A 19,555-nucleotide genomic window follows, 5' to 3' on the forward strand; every position below is an offset into this window, starting at 1 on the left:
AGGCCTCATTACTAAAATTCCGGAGTCAAAGTAGACCCCGGCCTCCAATGAGCTAACAATCCCTCTCCAAAAGGGCATTAAGCATGCATGTCTCAACTTCCCGGACTCGGTTGGTCATGTCATGGTATATCGAAGGATCTAGCAATGCAAGAGCAGTCACCTGCAAAGTATCAGGACAGCAGTCGGACTCGACCTGCCAAGGCAGTAAGCGAGGAGCAAGTGCATCATTTGCTGAAGGAAATACCGCCCTCGGCCTGATTCGTTTAGATTCAAGTGCCGATGAGGAGAATGATGTACCCCGCGAGGTTCCAACTGAGACAGTTACATCTGACTAACATGTCAATACTCAGTAGTGGATCAGATTACCACGACTTGCCAGGAATCTAAAAATAAGTTGGGTTTGGCGTTGAACTCTGGATGAACTGACCAGGGAACCGAAGACTTCCATGCGCTGGTTGGTGAGGTGTCACCCGTGGTCCCCCTCGAGAAGCCTTACCTGCGTTCTGAGCTCGTATAGGGCTGGGCTTCGTTGTTTCTTTTTTATTTTTTGCTTTTCTTTTCTTTTCTTTTCTTTTCGTTTGGGACTTTTGCCTTATATCCATGGGTTGGGAGTTGAGGTCATCATCTGACTTGTAAGGATTGACATTAAGTGTTGTTCTATGACCGAGACAGTGTCGTGAGTAGCTGTTGGGGCAGCTCGGCGATTCCATGCAACATCCCAGTTGTAGTGCAATGGAGATCGGAGACCTGAATATCAAATGGTGGAGAATAAGACACCTACAGACATCATCTTACGCTAATAAATCTATTGCTTTCAAATGGAAACTGCCTTGATGGCGTTCCATTACGTCGCATCCCGCATTCAACGTGCTGAGCCGAGTGACACCCTCGAGATCAAAGCTTCCTTCAAATCCGAGGGGAAGAATAAGAAAAGAAAAGAGAACATTAGTATGATATGTACTATCTATCCCAAGACCAACGCATGCCCCGACTTATCGTATTCACCACTCATCCAGGCCCAGGAGGAAGCTCAGCCGGCTTCTCCTTGGTCGGGGACCGGCTCTTGCTTTTACTCTTGCTCTTGGTCTCCTCTTCACTTTCTGCCTCATCAGCTCTTTCCTCGATCCACTTGAAGACCTCGTCTTTATGATGCATCAGCATCTCACTGAGTCCGGCCTTGGGCGACTGGATCAGGTGTCCGTAGCGTTTTGACGGCTTACGCCCCACATTATTCCAGACACCATGCGTGTGGGACACAAAGACAAGTGAGTTCTGCGCGAATCTGTCAGTTCGAGGCTACAAAACAGAGGCAAAGAGCTACTCGGGAGAAGGCAACACTCACGTCTTTATACCACCGTGAGAGCCAGACCTGAGTGTGGGAGGCTATCGCTCGAACGGGATTTTCAGCGACAAAGGAGATAACACCGTTGACCCGTTTGTACAGAGTGTCTATCTTGGTCAGCTGCTGCTTCAACCATTTTTTTAAGGCCATCCTACCTCTGTTGATCAAGAGGTTCGCGACTCCATAAAAGGCATTGCCGATGCCGACGAAGAATATCTCAGTTGCCTCATTGGGTCTAGGACAGTTAACTGCATTGCCTAGGAGAAGGCGTCTCAAAACTTACTCGATGTAGTTGTCCCACAGATATCCGGCCAATTCCTCGGTAGCCGAAGGCCGATTCTCATCTTCGTCTTCATACTTTCCGGTGGTCTTCAAGTCATCAGCGAGGAACATTACAGAAAAAGTCCATGGTACTTACAGGCTCCATCGTCACGTGCTTGGGAATATTGACATCAATGACAGCGTAGCCTTTCCCGACGGCCCATCCGATATAGTTCTTCATGCAATCAGCCTTGCCCTTGTTAGCATACGCTGTTGAGCCTGGTGACCATCGCACATACCAGCCAGCAGTTATGGGCCTCGAGTTTGTTGGTGACTGGATGAGGCAAGCCCATGATTTCTGGCCTGCTCTATGTTAATCACTTCCCTACTTTGCGGGATATGGTGAGCTTACGGATCATGGAAAATAACAATAAGAGGCACGGCTTGGTAGTAATTGGCACTGTATAGAATCAGCACATGTGTCTCATTTGAGTATGCTCATACTGACCTCGCCAGGACTTGATTCTCGAACGACTTCGAGATCGAGGTCCGATAGATGTATAGGGAGGTGAGTTTGAAATTGTCGTACAGCTGCTTCGATTGATAGGCACGAATGACATCTGTAGACTGTTAAAACCGTGCCCCAGATCTGATACTGGTTTGCCTTACCGTGCAACCTATCAGTCCAAAGTCCCTGCTCCTGCGGCCCTTTCGGGTACATACAGCGCCAATAGCGAGACTGGATCATCATGACACGCCTCACAGTAGAAGTTGCCAGATCTGAAGGAAGTGTTGAGTGTAGGCGGTCAGGTGGATCTCCCATGAGTGTCTTTGTGACCGCTAGGGCAGACTTAGAAATTGATCTGAAATTGTAACCACCCTAATTTGTTCAGCGGTAGTCAAACTGAGATTAAGACTGTAGCACTGACCTCAAGACACACAGCAACTTTGCCATGAGCGAGAGTCATAAGCATATGTGTCATATGAGCGTAGCAAGAGGGTGTTACAAAGCAGCCTCCAAGCTCATCACCAGCAGCGGCATCGAAGCCGGACGCAACTGCCTAGAGTCAGTCTCAGTGATGCTTGTTGGGAAGCAAACTACTTACCGATCACCAGGTCAGGATTGAACTCCTGCGCAATGGGCATCACAATCTGTTGGAAAGCATACATGTAGTCGCCATCGCCCATACCTTGGCTAGGCCAGGGGATGTTGACATTCCTAGACGGGGGATCAGCGCACAGAGCTCGCTTCTGCAGATCTCTGGATATGCATACTTCCCAATACCAGCGCCAGCCCCGCAGTGGTCCCAGTCGCCCTCGTCCCCTCCGGGATAAAACTTTCCGTCTTGATAAACATGAAGGGAGATGTAGAGGATATTGGGATCGTCGTAAAACGCTTTCTGAATACCGTTGCCTAGGAATCATGAGATGCCATACTTGAGTCTAATATCTGCGGGTATTACCATGATGAACATCCCTGACCAAATTAGCAAGGTTTTGTTTCATTGTGGGGAGTAAGACGTACCAATCGACGATCAAAATTTTTCTGCAGCTTTCTCCGAGTGTATTCTGACAGACACGCGCCGCAATGGAAACATTGTTGAACAGACAAAATCCCATGGTCTTGTCGTGTTCTGCATGGTGCCCCGGCGGCCGAATGACAGCTATGGCATTCTTAACCTTGCGAGTGGCTACAGCTAGACATGTCTCAATCGCTCCTCCAGCTGATAGGAGGGAAGATGCAAATGTCAGCTTGTTGAAGTAGATCGAGTCACGCGTATGCTCCAAAGCAATGAGCTCATCATCGGACATGTCTGTGATAATGGTCAGAACTTGAAGTAGGGAGAAACCTGAGCCCATTGCATTCGCTTTTACCTTTTGTACTTTCAACAAAGGCAAAATGATCCGGGGTGTGAATGAGAGAGATCTCAGCCTCAGTGGCATTGCGAGCATGAATACGTTTGAGAGGTCGTGCGACAAGCGGTCTTGAAGACTCGGGGTCATCAACGAGCCCTGCTCGGCATAGCTCCTTGTAGATGTAATAGATTCTCCGCGGGTCCTCAGGATGAACGTCTGCAGTTGGTCGCACCTCACAATGGTAGCGCATCTGGACATCATAGCAGAGCCCTGACGGTAGAGACGCAAGAGGAAGCCCTACACGCGCCCCTAAATCCTCCTCAGACCAGTCTGACGTTTCCTCAACGATGCTGTCTGCTCTTTTGACGGGCTCAGTAATAGCAGCACTAAGCCCAGCTGACTTTTCCGGAGCACTTGATGGCACTGTGGGTTGTGCTTGAGCAACAGGTGCAGCCGCATGCTGGTCGCCCAATTGAGCAGGCAGAGGCAGATTCATAGACTGCCCCAGAAGCGGTGGGGCAAGCCAAGGGTCAGTTCCTCCGTTGAGAGTCCCTGGAACTGCTGGCACGCAGGGATTGCTGGTAGGATGGCCATGTGAAGCACTAGTGCTGGGGTGATGGGGGCCTGCCTCTCCCATCAGAGTGTCACCATCCTGCTCCATAGCCATTGGGAGGATGATGCGATGGTCTTTTTGTTTCTCCCTAGGCTTGAGAACTTAGTCGCCTTAACATGTCATAGCCGAGTCTGCAATCTGCTCAAAAAAAAAAAAAAAAGGATGGGTATCAAATGACCCTGAAATAATTTCCAAAGGTAGTGCCTATTCCGAGCAAAGCAAGGAACGAAACCAATGTAAGGATTTGTGGTGGAAGTTCCGAGATTAAAAAAGTAATAGATAGAAAAGATAACTGAAACTGCGAGAGAAAGATAGGAGCTCCTGTAAAGATATGAAAAGAAAGAGCTAGACAAAGAGATAGATGCCGTTTAGCTTAGTCGCTTAGAGACAAGGGTCCCGATGTAGAACGTGTCCAGCTCAGGCAAATCAGTAGAAGGCGGGGGAAAAAGTGTACAGAGAAAATTCACTGGGGATCTTGACATCTAATACATTTAGGCCCCAGAATAATCTCTGATATGGCAATCACTGCGGCCAGCAGGAAGGCGTTCTGGTTTAGGAGTTTATTGCTTTATGTAGTGTAGGAAGCTCTAAAAGGCGTGGCCTATCTAGCTTCCAACTCACGTGACTATGGCAGAAATCACAACGTCAGGTAAATTGATAGGCCACTCTGGAGAGGAACGCTGGTAAGCAAAGCAAAAGAAATCTCGATGCTGTCCGGAATTGGGACAAATAGTTGAGCGAAAGAGTTGGTATAGCAGCCCAAAAAATCCAGACAAACTCAACGCTCCTCCAAACTGCTATACTGAGCTACGTTATCGTCACGTGCCTGATGCCCGATTGTTTGCCGATCTTTTCCCGGCTCTGTCCAGGAATGGCTGATCACCGACCTCTTCGCTCCAGTATTCATGTTGGCGAAATGATGCTACGGTTACAGGGAGCCCCTTGAACAAGAAGCATAAGTATTCAGGATTTGGCAACGTCAAGTCATTTCATTAAATAGTACGTTATCATGTGCTTTTATGCCCAGAGCCATGATCTCCAGTGCGTTTCTGTCCGCAGGGCATGTTGTATCCGACTTCGGAATGTCTCTATTTCACAGAAGACTTCTAGTTTCAACTTTCCGTCCTGATTCCTACTGGGAATCGACCTTGGCGATGTAGGCTAAAATGATGAGTCAATACACGGCAGACCTGAGCAATAGGCTGAACGTAAACTTACCGATGAGGTCAACAACACGGCGAGAGTAACCCCACTCGTTGTCGTACCAGGCGACGAGCTTGACGAAGTTGGGGTTGAGGGAGATACCAGCCTTGGCATCGAAGATGGAGGAGCGTTCATCACCGTTCAGGTCGCTGGAGACAATTTCGTCCTCAGTGTAGCCGAGAATGTCTAATAACAAACCGTCAGTAATATTCAGAGTGAAAGCAGATCAGCAGTTCACGTACTCTTGAGCTCGCCCTCCTCGGAGGCAGCCTTGATGGCCTGCTTGATCTCGTCGTAGGAAGCACCCTTCTCGAGGCGGCAGGTGAGGTCGACGACGGAGACGTTGGAGGTAGGAACACGCATGGCCATACCGGTCAGCTTGCCATTGAGAGAAGGAATGACCTTGCCGACGGCCTTAGCAGCACCAGTCGAGCTGGGAATGATGTTCTGGGCAGCGGTACGACCACCTCTCCAGTCCTTGTTGGAGGGAGCATCGACGACCTTCTGGGTGGCGGTGTAGGAGTGGACAGTGGTCATGAGACCCTCAACAATGCCGAACTTGTCGTTGATGACCTTGGCCAGGGGAGCAAGGCAGTTGGTGGTGCAAGAGGCGTTGGAGAGGATCTGGATGTCGGAGGTGTAGCTGGTGTTGTTGACACCCATGACGAACATGGGGGCATCAGCAGAAGGAGCGGAGATGATGACCTTCTTGGCACCACCCTTCAAGTGAGCGGAGGCCTTGTCCTTGGTGGTGAAAACACCAGTGGACTCGACGACGTAGGCAGCGCCGGTCTCAGACCAGGGGATCTGAGAGGGATCCTTCTCAGCATAGAAGCGAATCTTCTTGCCGTTGACAATCAGACCCTGGTCGTAGATCTCAATGGTACCCTTGAACTGGCCGTGGGTGGTGTCGTATTTGAGCATGTAGGCCTATAGTATGCGTATCATGTTCGGTCAGTCTCTGGAGTCTAAAGATGGACGAGTCTAGCTGAATGGCTTGGAGCACGTACAGCATAGTGAACCTCAATGAAAGGGTCGTTGACAGCAACAACGTCGACCAGGCCGTGGCTGAGGCTGTTCAAATCAATCTATTAGAATAACCAATCCATTGATGTAGCTCGAAACTGCTACTTACGCGTTACGGAAGACCTGCCGATGGCTTGTTAGCTTCTGGATATCCAAAAACACCGGACAAGGTTTATCAAACTTACGATTCTTCCAATACGACCGAAGCCGTTGATACCAACCTACAAGAGAAGTTGAGTATATGGCACGATGATGCATGGGAAGCAAACCCGCTTCACCGAGATCAGAACCTTCATACCTTGGGAGTGGCCATTGTGTAGATTTGTCCGGTACTGAGTGGGGTAAATGTTAGTCAAGCTTTGAGAGAGAGACACACAGTAGTGAAGAGGACACTATTGTAGACGGGATTGAGGGGAGATGGATATGTTCTTACTTTATAGAATGATAAGGAGAAAGAGAGGCAGTAGAATAATGATGCTGATGATGGGAAGAGAGTAGAAGAGGAGAGAAAAAGCCCAGCGGCGGGGGAGGGGCAGTAGAAAAGGCAATGGCTTGTTGTCTCCGACTGACGCAACGACCTGATCACCTTGAGCTTGCGCGCCAGTCGAAACCGCACACCGGGCGGACAGACGGGGCTAAAGGCCAAATAGCTACTCCAGCCTATGTACTACAGCTTCCCAGTGTTGCTACACAAAAATTGATTACTACGGTAATGGCTTGAGGACGGGTCTTTCTGGGTCAGCTTGCTGCTGGATTCCCGATATGCGCCGCCCAGTAGCTCTTCAGCAGCTTTTCCGGTTTCATACACCGGGCAAAGCAGGAGACTCACGATATTTGGGTGGCCTGCCTCCCCTCGGTAGCTGCCGTGCTGACCAATAGCCGTGCTGCGTGCTCGTCCAGCCGGCTACTCGCTCCTACAAATCTCGTGAAGCTGCTACCAGCTCTTCGGAAAGACTGGTATTAGATTACGGAATACCTAGGTTATTGTGATAGAGAAATTCCCGATGCATTGGCACCCGCTTACCATCGCTTCGGAGGGTGAAGGAAAACCGGAGTGCCTCCTATTCATATGGTAAGGTGGGCAACTTGTGTAGATGATGTAATTGAAAGGGAAGGACCTGGAAGAGGGGCAGTCCAGCTCTTCCACTTTGGGATCATGATTCCTACACCGGAACAACGTTAATCCACAAGCTCTTAATCATCCATCACTGCGGTCTCTCACCGAAGCTCGAGAGGGCTTGAAGGGCTTCTCCGGACTCCAGAAATTCTCACCGGCTACAAGTAAAGTATCATGTGCTACACTGCTTTTTTTTTCCCCCTTATCTCCATTTCTTTTTTGTTTTCCCCCTTTGTCTCCTGAGGTATTTGAAATCTCTGCCTTTTAACCGGCCGACAATTGGAACGTGTCCATAAAGGCCTGGTGCCTTGCGGATGTGCCATGCGTTTCCTCGCCCAATTGAGAGTTCAGAGGCCTGCAAGCATTGCATGACCTTTTCCGGATGCACTATGTTTCAATTTATTTGATGTAGTCTTCTAGCAACTATTGTGCAGTTGATATCAACCTCATAATTCCATCGAGTACTTGTTTAGCAATGGAGTTCGCTCTATCCTTCTGATGAGACTTCCAAGATGACTTGGGTCGATTCATCGCTGAATCTCCCATTTGATACGCGTCTGCTTCAAATAACCAAAGCCTTTTGAGACAACTTCTCCTTGATGGTCGCCGGTTGCGAACAGACGTCTAGATATAAAAGGAACTAATCCAACACAATCTACGCTGAAGGGCACAAGTCATCGGATGAGCCCTCATACATAAGCTGAAGTTCATGTAGCGGTCAGGAAACCAGTGACGTTCTTAATACAATGTGATCGATTGCGACTATCACGCTCCCGTTAATCATGTCCTGGTCTAGCAACCCCGTTGCAGTCTAGATCACCTCCCAAAGTCTGCATTGAAGTCGCCTCTATAAATACAGGTGAAGAAAGAAGTTCTTGCCCACAACTGTCATATCTACTCCTCCTTGACACCGCCACGGAAGTTCTTCTCGGCGTTCTCGACGGAGGCCTTGTCGCTCTTGACCTGGCCCTGGCTCAGGAAGCTGTTGGCGGCCTTGAAAGGGCGCTGAAGGTCTCCAGTGGCGGGCTTCCCGAACACATGGATCTTAACGAGATTCGATTCCAATGCGCTCTTCAGAGGGATGATCGACTGAATCAGAAGGGGGTTGGTGTACTTAAAGTACAGGTGCATGACACCCATCATACCCACTCCCATGAGTTGCGACTTCATCAATTGGCGCAATTGTCCCTTGTCGTAATCCATGTTGGTGGTCGTCACGGGGCGAGGCTCCTCGCCGCTGCCCATGGGGGCAGGCTCGACGTACTTCAGAGTAGTCATATCTGTAGTAATTCAATTAGCCTCCGCCATAACTCCCCGGTGCAACTGCGGATAAGTGCATACCCTTCTTTTGATTGATCTTGGATTGCGTATACATGTAAAGTCCAAGAATGATCACATTGGACGCGAGGTATATGCAACGGACGAGGAAGAGGACATCCGGGTTGTCAAAAGGAACCTTCTTCGCCAGCTGCATCATCACAAGGATGATGGCCAGGTTAGTTCTGCAGAGATAAAGGCATGGTCAGTCTTATTCGACCTCTGCCAAAGAAAATAATTATGGAAAAGGGATTTCTATGCCAAAGAGAAGCAAAGAAGAAAATGCGCTCAGACGACTCACACTTGAGGATTCATTTTGACGACAAGGTCCTTTGACGAGAAGATCAAATATTGGCAGGACTGGAACTGAAACTGAAGGGTCGAGGAGGGAGGCGCGTGCAGGCAGAACTTTCTGACAAAGCGCAAACCTGGAGCCCCAGAAAGTCGAACAGCTGTCCAGATGGTGTGAGATCACGTGAAGAAATCCCTTCGCTGTAGCGGCGAAAATGTGGCACGTGAGCTTATCTTTAGATTGGCCCTGATAACGGCGATATTGCATTACAGCTGCGTCCTCAGGCAGAGTTTTGGTCTAAGGCATCAAAGTCACCTGTTCAGTTATGTAATATGCGCCCCGACAACCACAACACTCTGCAGCGTCAATTCTCATCGTCAAGCTTGCTCAGCTGCTTGACATGAGCATTCACTCAGCTACGACTATCTGAGATATTTATCTTCTGAATTTGGCAACATGGGTTGAGGCATATTCAATGTCGGATGGTCATTGACAATGAAGAAACATGGCTGGAAGCCGTACCATACCTGAGGGGCTGGCTTCAGCCATGCCGCGAAGTCTCAGCACCATCCTGGATGGGCCATGCTTATTCTACTAACCAATCTTACTGACTAGGTACAGACAAGCTACATTTGCTCAACTTATTTGATCGAGTTGAGGCTTGCCTGGCGTTGTGACTTGCTCAGTATGCCTTCTCAGCTGGCCTTTCCAAGCATCCGAGTCGAAGCTGAGCATTGTTCCTAATCGGGATTAGCGCCCCTCCACGATCAACGCCTTTAGCGACCAGGATGGGCTGTGACATTTCTGACTCCTTCATCCATCAACAACGCGCGTATCTGAGGACGTTTGAACCATCACAACATCCACACCCGTCGGCCAAATCATCTGAATCTTGCTCAACGCGTCATTTTTATCTCTGCGACCCCGAATCTCGACAGTTTTCAATATGCCCGGCGGAAAGGGAAAGTCTGTTGGCGGAAAGGCTGGTGCGAAGGATGCTGCGGGGAAAACCCAGAAGTCTCACAGCGCAAAGGCGGGTTTGCAGGTCAGTATATCGTGTGTTTCTCAGTACTATGCACAGCAACAGTTATTTTTCATGCCTCTTGGTATCTCTGGCAACGGCCTCTTTGTGATGAATCGAAGTTGCGGAAAATTTCATTGGAAGAACGCGTCTTCACGTCCGATGTTGCAGATCTTCTTTACCTGTCAAAGAGTTTCATCGGATGGCAAATGTCAACCCGTAGAAGACGCGACATCTTTTGAGGCTCTGTTGCCATCAAGATCACCAATGTCTTCTTATCTTCAATCCATGACCTCGTTTGACGATTAGTTTGGACAAATTTGAGCTAACATAAGTCCTGGTCTAGTTTCCCTGTGGTCGTGTCAAGCGTTTCTTGAAGAACAACACGCAAAATAAGATGCGAGTTGGCGCTAAAGGTATGATTAAGATTCTCGCGACTCCTTCATCTTCCCCATCGACTTGTGTTTTGTCCTGATTCATTGACACGCATATTTTAGCTGCGGTCTATGTCACGGCTGTTCTGGAATACCTGACTGCGGAAGTCCTCGAACTTGCCGGTAACGCCGCCAAGGATCTGAAAGTCAAGCGTATCACACCCCGCCACCTGCAGCTCGCCATTCGTGGTGACGAGGAGCTGGATACTTTGATCCGCGCCACCATCGCTTTCGGTGGTGTCCTGCCACGTATCAACCGTGCGCTGCTGCTCAAGGTCGAGCAGAAGAAGAAGAACAAGTCCGATGCTTAAAAAACGAACAAAACGGCAAATACCCCACGAATACGGCGTTTGATCTTGATGATGAATAAAGAGGTTCTGCTCATGAGCCCAGCTACAGCATTTCTTTCTCTCGCTTCATGAGGCCGTGCCTGAAAACAGCCATGCTCGAGCGATAATCCTTGCGGCAATAACTTCAGGCGCATCCTCCATCGTCGGTCCGCGCCTCCACCACGCCGCACCTGGGATTGTTCTTCTCCATTTTCTTGCCGCCTCGCGTACCTCTTTCCTCATCTCTTTTTTTTGAATCGGCTCTTCCATCTTCCTAGTCGGTTTATACCGTTTGCGTGACTTGCCTTGGCGCTGTAATGGGAATTATGGGGATATCTCGGTAGTAGGAAACGTCTTTCAAAAATCCCTGATTTTTCTTTACTTTCTCTTTTCTTTAAATTGATCAACGGTGTTGTGAGTGTCATTATTTTACCTATTTGTTATATTTATCCTTAGTCCTTTTTGATGAAATTGTATCAGTAGGTCTCATGCTTTAGTCACTATCTAATGTATACCTAGAGAACAGTATCTCAATTGGTCCATCTGGGTACGCGAAATACGATGGCTTACCTGGGGTATCTTCCCAGCATAAAAATCTTGTAATTGTTAACGACATATATCCAACAAATTGAATGAACTGATGCCATCTCAGCCTTGTATACTTTACTTGACTAGTCATGGATTGTCGCACATGATATATCCCTACGCCGTATTTCTTGTAATGATAAACCAGTGCTAGACTCGCTTCGCCTGTCAAGTCCAGTATTGGTTGCTACCCATGTGCTACTCTTGACACTGGCCGCTACATAACTACTACAGAGATAGAGATAGAAGATAAAGTGGTTTGCTAACACATACATTGATTGGAGACCTTGAGAGATATGAGAACTAAAACATCGGTTTCAAGAACTAAGTGAAAAGGGAACAGAAACCACAGAAGAGCAGAACCTCGAACAAGATCCCGCCGGATTGTAAATGAAGCAGAGAGCCACCGGGTGAATAAATCCTAATACAAACCATTGAGCTGAGTACACTCGAGCAGACGGTCGAGACTTTATTTGTTTCTTCCTCGTTTGCCAGCGTTCGGTACAACGCAAGGAGAATTGCTCGGTTGTTCGACGATGGCGATTGGACACATCAACTCGAAAATGCTGCGCAAATGTCCGATTGAATATGGCCTTGGTCCGTTGTCATTGACATGCAAACCGGCCACATATGCAGGCGAAGGAAGGGGAGACGTGATTTGATGAAACATATCCGTCCAGTATCGCTCAAAACAGCTCGAATCATGGATGAATTAGAGAAGAAAAGTGCTGAAGATTAAAACAAGAAACGGAGAAGAAAAATAAAGAAAAATAAAATCGAGAAATCAACATTAAACGATGCAAATCGCCCTTATACAGAAGTAACAATATGCGAATGCAGGTATGCCACCTCTCTTGGTGTTAGTCACAGACATGATGAGATATTTCTTATTGTCGTTCTTCGTAGACTTCCCTCCAGTTAAAACAAATTTTATTGTGCTTTCCGCCGCAAACGCAAGATCGGAACAAATGACACAGAAATGAAAAGAGAAGGATGTTTTCTCGCATGCAAGGCGCCCGCGTCTCAGAAGTTCAGAGCTTTCTTTTTGCGATGGTGTTCTGAGAAGAAAAGAGAAAAAAAAGTACCGAGTCCGTCCAAACAGTGTGCCTGATGGGCTGCCCCAAAATAACGTCTAAAACTTGACTAGATCAGAGAAAGAGTTTCTTTTGATTCTCTTGGTGTCATCGCGTCATCCCTCATCGAATCGTAAGCCAGTAATCGCACATCGGGATTAGGCCTCGTGATATAAGAGTCGTATTCATCTCGCGGCAAAGCAATCTAAACAAGTTCCGTTGTCTTCGTCTCTCATCGATCATGTGCTTTTTTTTTTGATCCAGCATCTTACTCCACAATAATCTCCACTCCCGAATTGGTGCGCAATTCATCACTACCACGCGATTGATGTCCGTTCGATCGGCGGAATCCCGAGCCTTTTTCAGGCATTGGGCCTCTAGGCTGCCTAATGGGCATGCGCTCCTGTGACTGACCGTCAAATCCAAGTCCGACGGATCGGTTACTACCAATGGGACCAGCGCTGGAAGGCTGACTTTCCGGCTGATCCCAAGAGAACATACCCCTCAATCTCCGGGGGCTCGCATTCGGCCCTCCGATTCCGGTGCCAAGGGACAGGCTGCTCAGACTATTCACCAAAAGATTGTCGTCCCGTTGCACACCAAGGGAGGAGCCAGACGGGGCTGAAGTCAAGGTGGGGGTGTTCGACGCGCCACTGGTCACAGCCTCATAATGCTGTAAACGTGCGCCATTGGATTGCAAGGCTGCCGGGAAGCTTGCGGAAGAAGGCACGGGAGAAGGAGTATACGAGCGGAGATCGGCAAACGACTTGGCCGCGCGGAGATTCTGGGTATTTCCGTAGTTGCCAGGCGAATCAAGAACGCCGAGGAAGCCGGAAGTCTGTCCACGAAGATTGTTAAAAGGACCAGGCCCTCCCTCGTTCCTGGCCTCGCTGAAGTCAATCGTAGCTGCGCGATTCAGTCCACGACGAGCGGTATCGGCTGGCTGAACCGCAGTCGGGATGGAGGTTAGAGGCGGACTGACGTTAGTGCCGGGAGCGACTTTGAAAACCTGGACCTGTCTCTGTTCGCCAGTACCACGGGAAGCATGACCAAGGCCCATGTTGTGTGCAAGAGTGTGGACTGTCCGGCGCTGGATAGGGCTTAGAGTGGACGGGAAGAGCACGGAATCGCGACTGGGGTCTTCCTTGAAAAGAAGGAGCTGAGAGTAATAGGATAGAGTTGTGCTGTCATTCAAATCGACCTCTGCAATGAAAGTGAAATTAGCACAATCGAACCGAAGGAGAGCATCGGAACTGTTAAAACAGATTTGGGAGTGTGGACTGGCTCGCTCTGACTTACCCAGCTTTTGGCCACGCTGCGAAACGGGAGAAGGAGACGTCGCAGGAATGTGGGACGTGAGAGACGACATGGAACTCTGAGTCTGAAGCTGCGAGGCAGCCATGGGCCTGTGCTGTTCCTCCAGCTGACCGCGACGTTCGCGCTTCTCCCGCTCGATGCGCTCGCGCTCCTGGAGAGGGAGCATCTTCTTATACTCCACCCGCAACTTTCGACCTTGGAGCTCGAAGTGGTTAAGAACTTCGATAACGGTGGCGGTTTCCTCAGCAGAGGTGAAATTGGCAAAGGCCAAACCCCGGAACACGCCATTGTCAAAGTGATAGTTGAACGCGTAAGGAAGCGGGAGGTTCAGCTCAGTCATCAATTGCACCAACTGCTCCTTCTTGACAGCAAAAGGGATGTTCTTGATAACGATCGCGGTCGGAATCAACTCGTCCTCTCCCTCCGAGGGAACAGTGGTTTCGGAACGCACCGCACCACTTTGAAGAGGTCCGGGTCCGAGATTCGAAAAAGGACTGGGCATACCAGGCTGCTGATCAAGCCAGGTCTGTATGGTTGAGTTAGCATAACAAAGATAATATTTTAGATAATTTGAAATCAGCACATACCGTAGGCAAACCCGCCCGACCAGTGCGAGAAGTGGTCTTCAGACTGGCCGAGGCGGAACGGATGGCCCCCAAAGTCTGCGCGTTGGCAAAACCATTGGGATTCCAAGTCTGAGAACCTGGGAGGTCATAAGCATAAGAGTTATTGTGCAATGACGGATTCAAGCGCTCGAGACGGCCGGTGTCGTAGCGCGCCATTGAATCATCGTACAGATTGACAGGCATTGGGCCGTATGCATCGAACTGTCGCGAAGGCTGACGGTGGAGAGGCTGCTGGTGACGCTGAGAGCCAGGGGAACGCGCAGAAGAATTGTCGTGATACATCTCCTGTGATTGTTGATAACTCATGGCGGCCGAGAAACAAGAATTCCCAACTAGCGACCAACCGTGGAATGTGGGCACTGGAATACCCACCACACAACAAACCCGATAAGCCTAAACGACAGTTCTCAAAACATAGGAACTACCTGGCGCAGGCGTCGTTAACTGGGAATAGAACGGTTCGGCGGAAAAATAATAGCAGACGATCTGGTCGAGAGGGGGGTTGACTTTGGCTCCGGGGAAAGCGACAGAAAAAGTTTCCACCGGAAAAGGCGGTTGATGGTCTGTGATTTGAGGAAAAGAAAACGAGAAAAATAAAGACGTGGTGTATCTGTGATACACCACAAGCAACGAAAAAGGAAGAGAAACAAAAAAAGATTCTCTAGATAAATCGCTCTCACTAAGAATGGAAATAATCAGTCGTCACGCTTGATATCATTAAAGACCAGGGGCTTTCAGGTGTTGATTTTCCTGGGTCTGCCGTATCCTTTCGTCCTCCGCGAATAATCCGAAGCAAAAGAAGCGACGGTCTCAACGGAGGTCGTCAGGAAACGGAAGAAGAGACGAAATGAGAAGAGAAGAAGGGGAAAGGTAAATCGCCACTACCCGTAACACAGACCACCTTCGCGAAGCTTGAGACTGGTTGCGGATGTGGTTGTGATGGAGGTGGTGGTGAGGGGGGAGAAGAAAGAGAGAGAGGGAGAGACAGCCACAGTGAGGGACTTGAGGGGTGAATGTTAGACACCTGAGGCAGAAAGATAGGTTACGATCAAGTACTTTACGGTCAGGAACGTAAGTATCTTGACCACCGTCCCAGCCTAAAGTATGGAAGGTCATAACCCACCTACCGACCTCAGCTCTGGAGGGTAATATGTGGTAATGGTATGGTAAGAATGATCAGGAGTAATTGGGCGTGAAGAGGGAAAACACGCACCAGGAAATCCGGCAGCCAGCGTACCGTTCACTCACAACGGCTCAACGAGAAGCAACTAAAGTGAGGTATTCCGAAGTACGAAACTAAGGTAAATACTAGAGGACCCGGAGATCAACGAATCCACTTCCACGAAACCAAAACCGCCAAGGATTGGATGTAGCTGCTAGTTTGGGTAGGCTAGATTCGATAGATCAGGGCGATTTGTGATGCTTATCGGTTGCGTAGCTGCAGTTTCAACCACAAGCCCAACAATCCCAGTTGTGACTTCAGGACTGCGATTGGTATGATACCGGCGACAACGTACAGACGTCGACGAAATATCCTCTGCTGCGGATTGCCGTCGAACTTGGTGTCATGTAATGACAGTCGAGTGAAAGACAAACTCCCGGAGTGGTTATATTGTAGCGGGCGCAGGAGTCCAGCTGGGCAACAGAACCGACTGGTCTAGTTTTAATATTTCGTGCTCGCTGGTAAAGATCGCTTTATTGGATTGACAAAAGCAACGCAACCTTGTGGATGAGTATGAGCGTCAGTGTTGACGGGTTGACGGGTCGACGCTGACGGGGGACAGGGGACGACGGGACGATCGAGAGACGCGCAGTAGTGGATAATTTGGGTTTGTTTAACCTGACAGAAATCGATATCTGATCCTGATACAAGTCCACTTGTAGGCTCGCAGCAATGCTCTTGACACCCGTGTTCTGCTTGATGCTTGATCCTCCTGTCTGAGGTCCTGGGGTGCAACAAAGAGGAAGAGAGCAGAGGGCAAGAGGATAAATGATTCAACAAAGTATAAGTATGAATCCAATTAGGAGGCCTTCAGATTTGAGACTCGGGGTCTGTAACAGAATCAATATGATGAGGAAGAAAAAACAATATTGATTTATGACCAACCAGAAGAGAGGAACCAGAACGCTGTACTTATAGATATTTAGATCATGTAGGTACTAAGACAGGTACGTTAGCATTCGGCAGCAGATGTTGTTTATATTCCCGTACTAATTTGGACGACTTTCAAGCCAAGTAGGAGTCTACCTGGTCTATTTGCCTTGGTATTATTGATTTTTCCTTACGGTCCGTCCCTCCTTTGCCCCTGGACCCTCTTGTGTCTTGGAGCTCCTTCTCATCCATTACTATTAACAAGCTCTTAGAATGTCCCACTCTATCTATTAATACTATACACGAGGAGCGCTGTTCACTACATAGTACGGAGCAGATACAATCAGTCTAACCATGTAATGATCTAGTCTGGTTCCCAGTGATCTGGTCTGAATTTCTCTTTTTCTGAATGGTGACCTCTCCGAGAAATCCATTCCTGAACGATGTCTTGCTGAGCCTTCCTTTCCCCCTGTGTAGATACAATCAGAAATCAGCCAAAAGAGTGTCTCTTTTGTCCTTCCACGACACCCCGCCTCCTTCGTGAGTCTCCCCTCCAACAGCACGGGGCAGGAACTGAACTTTGGCAGTCGGGACGCTCTGACTTGCCTGCAATCTTGTGTTCCCCTTACCCCCTAATCGGAGCTTTTTCGGCAACTTAACCGTCTGGTTACTTTTGTTGAAATAAGTATTATGAACGGCGGACCATCATCTTGAGACTGAAACTGTTCACTTCCCTGACAATACTAGAAGTACATATTTCTTTTGGGACTTTCGATTTCCATAGTGATAGTCGTTTCTAGCTCCCGAGTGACAGTTTCTCCCCTGAGCCGGTGCCTAGGACTCTGATACCAATGCGCGTTTAGAGTCAGAGCTAGATTTCCACGTAGAATCCGCCACTGTGGGTTGAATGGGCCTGTCTAATATAGACTACTGCTAATGTATGCTTCTCCTGGGCCAGTTAGTCGGCCCAAGCTGATCAACACAAGTAGACGCCCACACGAGCTCTTGCTACTTTGCTCGATTTGGGTTGACTGCAAGCGGATGATCAAGACCAATAGCTGCCTGATAGACAGAGCTATGAAAAGTAGTCGCATGGCAACATGGACTATGTCTAACAGAGGAAGTAAGTATCATGATCCCGTTACACCGAGCTTTAAGCCCCTGAACTCGTTGTAACGGCGGGCGAAGACTGCTGCACTGCCGTTGTGAAAAACAAAGAAAAAGCTCATCAATTTGAACAATGCAGAATTACACAAGAACTTTTCCCGAGGAACACTTAAATAAAACAGTCATTTATCTGAGGCACAAGGCTTCTCGAACAATTTCCCTCATGGCTCCCCGTTGACCGTCTGTGTCAAATATCAATAGTACCTGGAATAGGCCCCGTCCGGAGTACATCTTCCGTCCCCGTAACCCCTATTCTAACCTCGCAATTCTCCATGGAGGAGAAACTCCAGAATGATCCATCACCTTTCCGACGAATGATGTCAAGGAAATGCCATCAGCTCCATTTAAAACATTCGAAGAAGAAGAAATGACCTTCTAGGAGGGATCCGCTCTCAATCCCCAATTTCTGGCTATGGGAATGGACTCACTCCTTAGACCACAAGCTAGAAGACGCTAGAGTGCGACCAGAACTCATGGCATGGTGATGTTCAATTAAAACTGGGGCCTTTCAAACCTCGTCAACAGCTTCACTCTGGGAGGTTTAATATTCGGCTTCATTAAATAGCTTATCACCACTATTTAACAGAGCAAGGTAGAATCCAGTTCCACAGCACGGAGTAGCTCTTCATCTATAATATGTAGGTGACTTCACAATAAACCTACTCCTATGCTGTAGATAACATGCCTTGCAGCTTACAGGCTACCACAGGGCCAGACTCCCGGTGCTGTGGCCAATTCCACTACTCGCCCCAGCAGTCCCGCCTCACCATTCACCACTAATCGTTAGGTAGTGCTTTAGTTAGTCCCGCGGCGTGGCTTCCGGAGGCACTGCACTGCCTTCGATGATCCCGGCAACGGACTCTCTAAGTGTATCGTAGAATATTCTTAGTCTGTTCGCAGCGGAATGGCCAATTTACCGTATTAATTAATCAAGCCACCATACCAGGTGATAGTACTTTACCAGATGAAGGCAGTGAGCCACAGGATGATCCGAAAATCGGAAGACGCCTACAACAGATTCGGGATACTCGAAATCCAACATGACTGTGAGACAAGCGCAGGGAGTACGAGGGCAAATCGCGTTGCTCGATCTTGTCACGCTCAGCACCTATGGTAATAGAATCCATCATCCTGTGAAATGAAGGCCAAGGATTTCTCATTAGGTAGTATTGTCAGGTGTGTGTGCGTCTACAAGTGACATTATAATACGGTGTCATCCTGCCATACATGGCAGCAGAACTGCATGATCCACTTTGCCGTGGCGAGGTTATGACAAATCTCATCATACAGCAACCCCCCTAAACGGGGCATGGCTATGGAGTATGGACTCGACTCCGTGCTAATCACTTTACGGCAAGGTTGTCAATCCTTCGAGTTCCAATCAGCAGCATGAGAAGCATACAGACTGCCGGTCCTCATGTCGCATACAACCGTCGTTAAACCATCATGGCTCTGATGATAATTGCTCTCCGTATGCAAAGAGTAGCGAGACTTCTTCCTGGTTCTCCCCAGCCATCACTGCTTATCCAGAACTGAGGTTCGAGTCATCGCCGGAATTCGCATGATCAAGGCCAAAAAAGCAAAAAAGGAAACTGGTCATCTCGCACTCCGACCTGTCCCAACTGACACTGGCACTGCGGACCAGGCGCTAAGGCTAACGGAGGAGAGGGGACGACATGATCATCAGGAGTCGCTGGCCAGCTGCGCGTAGAAGGTCCAGTCTGCTTACCAAACATGTCATTGATGCGTGATGTCAGAGTCGATTGTCTACTGTCGCGCTTTTCTGGTCAATTACTGATTCGACTCGGATGGTGCAATCGGTTGACGCAGACGCAGGCATGAGCAGGGTAGATACCTTAGGCAGCCTGCATCATCCCTGGTCG

The 19,555-nt window shown here is 48.8% G+C and overlaps 5 protein-coding genes across 5 annotated transcripts, besides 2 other annotated features; 1 reads left to right on the forward strand and 4 right to left on the reverse strand.

Moving 5' to 3' along the window:
* Nucleotides 1-532: 532 nt before the first annotated feature.
* Nucleotides 533-575: a microsatellite.
* Nucleotides 533-580: a microsatellite.
* A 428-nt stretch (nt 581-1,008) lies between these two features.
* hdaA (histone deacetylase hdaA) lies at nt 1,009-4,127 on the reverse strand (the record flags this gene model as incomplete). Its single annotated transcript, XM_001266334.1, has 15 exons — nt 1,009-1,272; nt 1,343-1,449; nt 1,498-1,577; nt 1,626-1,711; nt 1,761-1,853; nt 1,903-1,966; nt 2,016-2,063; nt 2,112-2,223; nt 2,273-2,483; nt 2,533-2,660; nt 2,710-2,822; nt 2,879-3,017; nt 3,067-3,080; nt 3,129-3,417; nt 3,479-4,127. The coding sequence occupies 15 exons, from the start codon at nt 4,125-4,127 to the stop codon at nt 1,009-1,011; spliced, it is 2,397 nt and encodes a 798-aa protein (XP_001266335.1).
* Nucleotides 4,128-5,205: 1,078 nt separating this feature from the next.
* On the reverse strand, nt 5,206-6,615 carry gpdA (glyceraldehyde 3-phosphate dehydrogenase GpdA; the record flags this gene model as incomplete). Its single annotated transcript, XM_001266335.1, has 6 exons — nt 5,206-5,234; nt 5,292-5,462; nt 5,519-6,206; nt 6,287-6,364; nt 6,488-6,523; nt 6,601-6,615. The coding sequence occupies 6 exons, from the start codon at nt 6,613-6,615 to the stop codon at nt 5,206-5,208; spliced, it is 1,017 nt and encodes a 338-aa protein (XP_001266336.1).
* Nucleotides 6,616-8,313: 1,698 nt separating this feature from the next.
* NFIA_040160 (PHO88 family protein) lies at nt 8,314-9,051 on the reverse strand (the record flags this gene model as incomplete). Its single annotated transcript, XM_001266336.1, has 3 exons — nt 8,314-8,699; nt 8,761-8,921; nt 9,038-9,051. 3 exons carry the CDS (start codon nt 9,049-9,051, stop codon nt 8,314-8,316), a joined length of 561 nt encoding a protein of 186 aa, XP_001266337.1.
* A 923-nt stretch (nt 9,052-9,974) lies between these two features.
* On the forward strand, nt 9,975-10,794 carry htz1 (histone H2AZ; the record flags this gene model as incomplete). The annotated part of the gene is made up of 3 exons (XM_001266337.1): nt 9,975-10,073; nt 10,396-10,465; nt 10,547-10,794. 3 exons carry the CDS (start codon nt 9,975-9,977, stop codon nt 10,792-10,794), a joined length of 417 nt encoding a protein of 138 aa, XP_001266338.1.
* Nucleotides 10,795-12,738: 1,944 nt separating this feature from the next.
* NFIA_040180 (putative R3H domain protein) lies at nt 12,739-14,719 on the reverse strand (the record flags this gene model as incomplete). The annotated part of the gene is made up of 3 exons (XM_001266338.1): nt 12,739-13,673; nt 13,770-14,313; nt 14,375-14,719. The coding sequence occupies 3 exons, from the start codon at nt 14,717-14,719 to the stop codon at nt 12,739-12,741; spliced, it is 1,824 nt and encodes a 607-aa protein (XP_001266339.1).
* Between the last annotated feature and the right edge of the window lie 4,836 nt (nt 14,720-19,555).

Source organism: Aspergillus fischeri, genomic scaffold (assembly GCF_000149645.3).
Source record: "Aspergillus fischeri NRRL 181 1099437636247 genomic scaffold, whole genome shotgun sequence".
In the NCBI taxonomy this organism is placed as follows: domain Eukaryota; kingdom Fungi; phylum Ascomycota; class Eurotiomycetes; order Eurotiales; family Aspergillaceae; genus Aspergillus; species Aspergillus fischeri.